Source organism: Poromitra crassiceps (genome assembly GCF_964638095.1).
Source record: "Poromitra crassiceps genome assembly, chromosome: 13".
Lineage (NCBI taxonomy): Eukaryota > Metazoa > Chordata > Actinopteri > Beryciformes > Melamphaidae > Poromitra > Poromitra crassiceps.
Window position 1 is genome coordinate 27796890 of NC_139644.1, and position 9608 is coordinate 27806497.

At 44.3% G+C, this 9608-nt stretch overlaps 1 protein-coding gene across 1 annotated transcript in view; it reads right to left on the bottom strand.

Moving 5' to 3' along the window:
* The window catches only part of lmtk2 (lemur tyrosine kinase 2), a gene marked incomplete at its 5' end in the record, with an annotated part of 47896 nt that overhangs the window by 23074 nt on the left and 15214 nt on the right, over positions 1–9608 (bottom strand). Inside the window, 3 exons of the mRNA XM_083649575.1 lie at positions 477–553; positions 5893–6046; positions 6362–6495. Coding sequence (XP_083505701.1) covers positions 477–553; positions 5893–6046; positions 6362–6495 — 365 coding nt within the window. The remainder of the gene's footprint in view (positions 1–476; positions 554–5892; positions 6047–6361; positions 6496–9608) is intronic.

Sequence of the window (9608 nt, forward strand, 5' to 3'; positions counted from 1 at the left end):
ACCGGAACTAGCAAGACTAGGTGAGTTGGCCTACAAAAATAAGTCATCCCTGTGGTACTCTATATCTACCTCTGTATCCCTCTAACACATTTCTTTCAATAGCACTTTCTTATAGAAGAGACAATTGTCACAGCAGCTGTAACATCTAGGCGACTGGGGCTATCTTGTTCAGGTTTAGCGTGTTAAATAAATTAGCTTAAATATGAACAGCTGTCTGTTTTTGTCTTAATGCTTGGCCAAATTTAGCATTGAGATCACATAATTAGCGAACTCAGGCAGACAGAAAGTGTCTCTTGATCCGCCTTAAGAGATTTACGGTGTGACACTGTCACCATTAAGTCATATTAAAGATCCGATGTCATGTTCCATTCCAAAGGATTTTATTTACACACATACACGCGCACAGTGCATACACACACAGACATGATTTCTGTACTGGGAAATATGACTGCGAAACCTGCACACTGTACTGTTACCTGGCCAAACCAGCCGTTGCCGATCTCTTGGATGTAGCTTAGACTGTGGCGTGCCACCTGGAAGCCTGTGGATGCTTCTGTGAAGCCAAGCAGAAAACAACACATGTTTCACCTGAGTCATCACAAAAGTCATATTTGCTCTGATTTTTTCTTCTTCTTTTTTTTCTTCTGATTTCTCTCCCCAATTGTACTTGGCCAATTCCACCTGCTGTCCTGGTCCCCACCCTCTCTGCTGATCTAGTGACGGTTGTAGACGAGCACATGCATCCTCTGATGCACGTGCAGTTGCCAGCCGCTTCTTTTCACCTGGCAGCGAGGCGTTTCACCAGCAGGATGTGGTACGTGGGAGGATCACGCTCTTCCCCCCCTCCCTTGAGCAGGTGCCCCTCTTCCCCCCCTCCCTTGAGCAGGTGCCCCGGCCTACCAGAGGGGGCGCTAGTGCAGCAACCAGGACTCATTTCCCACCGGCTTCCCACCCACAGACACGGCCCATTGTGTCTGTAGGAACGTCTGACCAAGCCGGAGGTGCCACTGCCGGGAATTGAACCCGGGTCTCCACGGTGGTAGGTGAATGCTTTTACCTCTACACTACCCAGACGCCCCCTGAATTGCGGTAATTTTAAAGGTCGATCTGAATGACTTTAATATTACCAGAGGTGCCCCAGAGGATGGACTTGTCACATTCTGTCCAGAGCTTTGTGACTATGTGAAATGACAGTTTCGCCGTAGTGTGGTTTTAAGTATAGAGATGGTGCACAGTGACAAGACAAATAAAATTGGACAGTACATGAGAAAAATGCCCCGGGAGCTGCAGAAAAAAAAGACACACATGACTACATGATTATATAAATCAAATTGAACTGAATAAACACATTGGAGTTGCTTGGGAGAAAAAGTACAAACACCAAATCTCTATTCGAAACCGGTCCCTATTACAGAAATAGTGAACTATATAGTGTGTTGGCCATTTTGTACTAGTGTGTGAATTCTCAATTGTTAATTTGATTCACTATATAGTCCACTATAAAATACTCACTATATAGTCCACTATAAAATACCCAGAATGCAGAGAAATTTCTAGTGAACAGCGAATGTACCCTACAAGTTCTCCCATATACCACAATGCAATGTTGTCGTGTTTACCGGAGGAGAAGAAGAGTGAGGTAGTGCCCAAAACTCGTTTGATCGTTCCCCATATAGTTCACTATATGATCAACACTACATGGGGAATAGTGAGTGAATGAGTGAACCATTCAGAACACGGCTCAAGTCTCCACCTCCATCTGAAAACACAAAGCGTCCGGGTGTCTCTCTTGCTGAACTCTTACTCACAGCATCCCAGAGAGACAGACCAGACTGATAGGGCTAATCGTAATCACATTTTTGGGCGTTTCATGTATGGAGAGTTGAGGCTACACATGGAATATTAAGCCTGCTTTTATTGTCAAGCTGCATGCAGTGAGCACACTACTAATATTGGACACTAATACAGGACACCATTCCAATTCCATAAACGTATCACGTGTCAAGTGGTTCACCACTTCCTGATTGGCAGACATGCATCTGCCTTTGCTTAGGACCTCGACATAACAGACTTCCCATCACAGGCCTGTACTAATCACATCAGCTTGAAAACATTCTACCTAAAGAAGAAATAAGCTTTTGAGTGGATGATCTACTGTATGTAACCTGAGACCATCAACACAAGTGGTGTAGTACTTGCCTACAAGCAGATCAAGAAAGCCTATTTGATAAGAAACAGTGTGAAGCAACAGTTGCCATATGTATACACAAGGAGATTCAAAAGGGATTAGAGTACTTTCTCTAGTCTGGTGTAACTAGACTGCTAAGATTGTTGCATTTTCAATTATGCTTTCGGAAGTACCTATTTATTTCCCCCACTTATTGTAGAATTCTTTTCCAAATTAGATTTACACAAGCCGTCATGAATAAGCTGTCTAGGCATTCCAGTAAATCCTCACAATAGTACATAATCACTTCATAGGTCTATGACTAAGACAGCAGAAGGTGTCTTTGTACTACTGGAAGCAGCCATTTCTTATAGCCTCTCGGGGTAAACATGAAAGGAAGTAATCTTAGTGTAAATGTGTTGTGACTTGCTGGAACACACAGGTCATACCAGGAAGTGTGCTATAAGGATTGGTAAAATGCAGACGGGGTTGTTTTCCTCAGTGCATGACAGCCCTCATTAATATAACAAAAAATTCCAAAGACGCATGCCAGTGAGTGTTAGAACGCTTTCCCCCTAATTGTGCCAGAACAATGGGCAACAGGGCGTTGGTAGGCGAGTGTGAAGAGTGTGAATGTCCCTTCCTCTCCTCCTCTAGTGCGATACTCAAAACTTGAATGGCCAGTGCATTTTTTTTCCATTGATCAAGTGATCACTATCAGGCCATGTCCACACGGAGACGGAAGCTATCTTTTTTTTTTCGTTTTAGAAAAGTTTTCCATAAACATGGAAACGTTTCAAGAAATGTGTGTATCCACATGAAACCACTGAAACCGCTGTAGAATAACAGAGAAAGACAATCTCGTCAATAATGGCATACAACCTCTAGGGGCGCACAGTCTATAATGTGTATCTCACTGTAGCAGCAGCTTAAACCCTTGGCTTTGCGGGGAGGTTTGCCATGTCGATGAATAAAATGATGAAACCTACAGTATACAGGCAAATGCAGAGCTGTTCAGCAGGGCTGATGGTCTCCCTGTAGCCTACAATATAGAACGTTAACTATAGGTGACATTCCTGATATCATCCACTTCCATGATCTTTAGACATGTTGCAAAACACATCCCAGCGTATTGGCCGCTCCTGCACATCACAGCACAGGCTAAATGATGCAACATAAATATACATTATATAAACTCATGGCATAAATGTGTTTTTATTGGAAAAAGTCGCGTCAAGTAAGCTAAAGTCTTGTTGGAGTGGACACGAGCGGATATCACAGACATCACAGTGCAACCGCGTGTTCCTCAAACCTCTCACTTCCCTATTCACGTTGTATTTACGAGGGCTATATATAGGGCAAGAGAGTATGTCGGTTACACTCAGGGTTTCCATTTCATTTCATTTCATTTTGTCCAATATTAAAATATTCCAGAATTGCATGTTGTATTAAAAATAAATATAATTTCTATCTAACACGTTAAGCCTGATTTTGTTTGTGTTATTGTAAAAATGTAGCCGCCGCTAAGCCTTCTGGGAAATATCCGATGAAGGGAGGGGAGGGGTGGTTGGGAAGAGTCAGCTGTGTGGAGCCCTGAGGATGTTGTAGGCTACACGCTGTTCTCCGTGTCCACTTGTTGCTGACGGTGGTAAATAGAGGAGCATTATATTTTGCTGCAAGATCCCCACTGCTGTAGCACGAACGTTACTGCCATGATTGTTATTGTTGCTGGTGGAGAGAGGTGGGGCTATGGCGTCATCGTTTCAGGAAAGATGCGTATGGGTTGTAAACACGGAAATGCAAGGGTGGCGTCTTCAGATTTAATCACTCTGGGACCCGTTTTGAAAAATTAGCGTATACTCCCAGAACGTATAGTCCCAGAACGCGGTTCCATCTGGACGAAACGTCTATATGACAAAAAACTTTAGCGGATACACCTAAACTCGTCTCCGTGTGGACATGGCCTCAGACTCTATTGAAACTATTGAAACTATTTTCACACATCTGATTACTCACATGCATTGAGTCTGATGAGGTTAATCAAGACTTTAGGAATAACTGTGGTCATTGTACCTATGGGCATGTTAAGCTCTGTAAATCCCCTGAGATAACGCTTCAGATCATTTGAAGCAGAATTTGTGATGACTTAATTAGACGACAACATGACAAAATCAAACAGGCAAATAGATCTGGAAGACACTTTTTCTGCTACTAAACCCTGAGTGAATAGAGTCTGACTGGATTTGGCTGGTGATGATTGGGGTTCTGTAATCAAAGTGCGAGTGACATCGTTTAGATAGAACAGACGGGTATTGTCAAAATAAGAGAGGAGATAGTCAGTGTGTCAAAACACTTTTGTTTGTTTGTTTTTGCTTTTAGTCGACATGCCTGTAATATGTGCAGGCAATGGATATATTCTTTCTCCTGTATGTAGGGGGTGGACAAGAAATCAATATTATCAATCACAATTTTATCGATCAATTATCAATTTCTAATACATACGCCCTTTCATTTCAGGGCGCTGGGTCAGTGCATGTGTTGAAGCAGAATACAATAGACTAAATTGGCACATTGATTTTTTTCAGACATGTTGTAGGTGCAGACATCCGTTGTGACATAAATGGGCATTCTTGGCAGTTTTTCACATCGACTAATACTGTAATAATTATTGTATATGGACTGATATGAAGAAGTATATTGTGATATAGATTTCGGCCATATCGTCCAGCCCTATGCTGTAGGCCTCTGGGTGCAGTTTCTTGTGTGTCTTTAGGTGTGCGAGCTGCAAGGTCACACATGCATGTGGGTGTGTGTGTGTGTGTGTGTGTGTGTGTGTGTGTGTGTGTGTGTGTGTGTGTGTGTGTGTGTGTGTGTGTGTGTGTGTGTGTGTGTGTGTGTGTGTGTGTGTGTGTGTGTGTGTGTGGCCGTTTTCACACATGCCTACAGGAACATTGCCTGTAAATCAATAACGGCTATTTCCCAGAATTTCCCTTCACACCTGAGGGATCACATGTGTAAAAATAGCCGTGAAAGAAGCTGTATTTTGGGGGGCGGGGTGGGGGGGGGCAGCAAAACTCAGATGGTGAAATAAGTTTGCTTGTCACACAATAAATCACACTCGTTTGACTTAAGAGTATGTTGTATCCTTCACATTCGCGAACCAGTCTTTGAACTGAAATCTTTGAAGAAGTTGGGATCCCTGTGGGAGAGAAATAGCCTGGTTCGATGTTTATCCGTTCACCTGCGTCGCGTTAAAGCACTTTTTACAGACTGGCTTAGTTTGATGTGTCCAGGGGGCTTGCCTTTGCTGTCGGCAACGTAAGCAAAATACTTCCACATTTCGCTTCGTGCATCTGCTTACTCTACAAGCGTTGGGCGGCTTGCAAGACTCTCAGAACAAGCCGCTGCCATTTTCGCTGTGTCTGTCCCTGTGTGTCGGGCTGCTGCGGAGGACTGAAGGACTGGCCAGAGAGCGAGCAGAGAGGGGAGGGGGGGAAATCGGCATGCCCACACATGAAGCAGACATACCGCTCTTATCACAAGGTTAGAAGTGGTCAAATGTCCGCGATGACGGGGGCGCGCTTATACCGGAAAACAACTTTCACACATGAAGGCATTACACCGCTTTCTGGTCATTTCCCGGTATAAAGCGGATGTGTGAAAACGGCTTGTGTGTGTGTGTGTGTGTGTGTGTGTGTGTGCGTGCGTGTGTGTGCCCATCAAACCTGTGATGTGTGGAGGGGGTTGGAGGTGTGGGGGTCCAGGCAGGGCCACAGGAGACACGGCAAGGGTGTAAACCTCGGCGGGGGACTGCATGGACGGTGTGTCTTCTGCCGGCGGGGTGAAGTCGATCTCATCGTCAAAGTGGTCCTCAAACTCCTGAGTCAACGGACATTTTAACATTTACTGTTAGTCAGATGAAAACAGGCTTTCTTGGACTCGGCACAACTTCATTGCAAGCTCAGAACTTCCAACAAAAAATCATTATCGTTAACAAAGAGGAGTCACCTAAATCCACCGACACTAATGAGTTCATGGGAGTTTAAGAGTCATGCACTAAATGATACTCATGAATCACATGATTCATTAGGTGTTAAGTGTCTGTTACAGCCCAGTCACTACTACATTACCTGGAGCCATCTCTGTATTTATTAGATCTAGCCTGGGTGGGTGCAGCTGCCAGTGCCGTCTCACCTTGAAGTCGATCTCTCTTTCCTTGCAGCAGGTCACACAGTTCACCAGCAGCACCACCAAGCCCACAAGTGCCGTCAGGGACACCAGCAGGGACAGGAAGAGAGAGGCAGGAAACGCCTCCCCCATGCTCTCACCTGCAATAAAGGCAGAGCACATCAACCATACCGTCAAATATAATGCTGCATCATTCACATGTCTAGGTCACTGATATGTCTGTCGATGGTCTAGATGTGCCAAGAGGATTATTTAGACGTGAACAAAGGAAGGCGGCAGGCAGACGTGTTCAGTTACAAGCGTCAACACAGGTTTGTTTGACAGTGATACAGTATCAGCTCTACTTTTAATCCACCAACAAAGGCTATTTTAGCTTGACAACAAAAAAGATGCTATGCTGCACAACGCCCTTACAATCCAATTCATCATGCCTATTGACACATTTCACTAGGAACTAGTTGGAAAACAGTCAAGATGCATTGCTGACCAAAAGATTCCAAAAATGCAGTGTGGTAGTTTTAATAATCAAAATAAATAATCAAAACATTTTCTCACAATTGTGAAGCTCTAGAGCTGCTGAACCCTGCCCACTCAACCCCTTCAGATATTGTGGAGGGTGAGGTGAGGGTGTGGAGATAGCGGATGGTGTAGTAGTGTTAAGTGAGGATAGCTGATGGTGCAGTATAGGGCTGCACGATTTATCGTATTTTCATCGTCATCGCGATATGAAAATGCGCGATGAACACATCGCAAAAGTCACGTGTTATCTCAAAAAAAAAAAAAAAATTATTTTTACAGTGCACATGAACGCAACATGCAAGATACCGGCTGAATAAGTGTCCAAATGTTCATGTCATTCTGGCCAATACTCCACTTCTGTTATAACATTTCAGTCTGGAATATGGAATATCTTTCAATAATCGTTATGACTAAAAGGCTAAAAGTAATCTCATGTGTAAGAAATGACTGTTCTACATTGAAGTAAAAATGTAAATAATTAACTTGTTGGTTTTGGATTTTTTTTAGCTTCAAGAGTGCATTTTTGTTCGTATGACCCTCAACACAGGCTTTGAGAATCCCGTGCCACTTACTGATACGTATGCTTAAATTAACACACTCGTATTGCAAAATGAATTTAGGCCCTCACTGTAATACTTCAGAAGTTGAATTTGAAGTTCAGCATTAATACATTTGTCATTTTTTGTCTTAGATTTACCTTTGTGTGTTATTGCAATATAAAACTACATAATTGAGAATCGATTCTAGATTGTGGAATCGAGAATCGTTGGAATTGAGAATCGATTCTGGAATCGGATCGTGACCCCAGGAATCGGAATCGGATCGGATCGTGGCTTAGCCGGATCGGAGCACCCCTACCCATTAATTTTTTTTTTATAGCATTTTTTATTTATCGCAGGTCATATCGTCATCGCAATATTGAACAGTGTTATCGCACATCGCAGCTTTTCCTCATATCGTGCAGCCCTAGTGCAGTAGTGGTGATAGTGGGGACAGCTGATGGTGCAGTAGTGGTGATAGTGAGGACAGCTGATGGTGCAGTAGTGGTGATAGTGGTGGGGACAGCTGATGGTGCAGTAGTGGTGATAGTGGTGGGGACAGCTGATGGTGCAGTAGTGGTGGTAGTGGGGACAGCTGATGGTGCAGTAGTGGTGATAGTGAGGATAGCTGATGGTGCAGTAGTGGTGATAGTGAGGGTAGCTGATGGTGCAGTAGTGGTGATAGTGAGGGTAGCTGATGGTGCAGTAGTGGTGATAGTGGGGACAGCTGATGGTGCAGTAGTGGTGATAGTGGGGACAGCTGATGGTGCAGTAGTGGTGATAGTGGGGACAGCTGATGGTGCAGTAGTGGTGATAGTGGGGACAGCTGATGGTGCAGTAGTAGTGGTGATAGTGGGGACAGCTGATGGTGCAGTAGTAGTGGTGACTGGGGACAGCTGATGGTGCAGTAGTGGTGATAGTGGGGACAGCTGATGGTGCAGTAGTGGTGATAGTGGGGACAGCTGATGGTGCAGTAGTAGTGGTGATAGTGGGGACAGCTGATGGTGCAGTAGTAGTGGTGACTGGGGACAGCTGATGGTGCAGTAGTGGTGACTGGGGACAGCTGATGGTGCAGTAGTGGTGACTGGGGACAGCTGATGGTGCAGTAGTGGTGATAGTGGTGGGGACAGCTGATGGTACAGTAGTGGTGATAGTGGTGGGGACAGCTGATGGTGCAGTAGTGGTGATAGTGAGGATAACTGATGGTGCAGTAGTGGTGATAGTGAGGATAGCTGATGGTGCAGTAGTGGTGATAGTGAGGATAGCTGATGGTGCAGTAGTGGTGATAGTGAGGATAGCTGATGGTGCAGTAGTGGTGACTGGGGACAGCTGATGGTGCAGTAGTGGTGATAGTGGTGGGGACAGCTGATGGTGCAGTAGTGGTGATAGTGAGGATAGCTGATGGTGCAGTAGTAGCGGTGATAGTGGGTGTGGTTTTGGGCCTGTGAGGATGCTGCTGGACCAGCGGTTCAGATGTCAGTGCTGACAGCAGCCTTCCTGCCCACCTCCACCGTGCTCAGCTGCTGCTCTGTCACCATGTTGAAGAAGCAGTGCTTCAGTGTTTCCTTTACATTCAATCTCCACAGCAGCACATCATTTGAGGCCACCAATTCTTTGGGACAGAGACTGCTTCACATGTGCTACAATCAGCAATGAAGTGTGAGCTCCTCTACTTCATGCCCGATTTTCTTTTGCATTTAGTCAGCTCTGAAGAGTTTGAATTACAAATCATGTGAATTCTGTTGTTTTTAACCAAAATGTGATTTAGAAATACTAGGATGAAATTATGCTTATGGACAAAGATAGACACCTACAGAGCTGTCTCACTTAAGCTGCCTTTATGTGATCCTTGTAAGCTCTGACTTCCAACAAGTTTGGAAGCTGCAAATATGACTTCAGAGGCTTTTGGTGGAAGTAACAACACAATGTATGAATGTATGAATGTATGAATGTATGAATGTAAGCCTCTAACTAAAGTACTGCTGGCTGTTTAATCTTCACAATCAAGTAGCAGCTAAATGACTCACATAGCTAGAAAGAATTGTTCAGAAAACACTGCTCACACAAAACGGGTGACTTCCTATAGCAGGGGTGCCCACGCTTTTTCAGCTTGGGAGCTACTTTTAAAATGACCAAGTCAAAGTGATCTACCAAACATATTTATTTATATATATATACACACTGAGTATACAGTG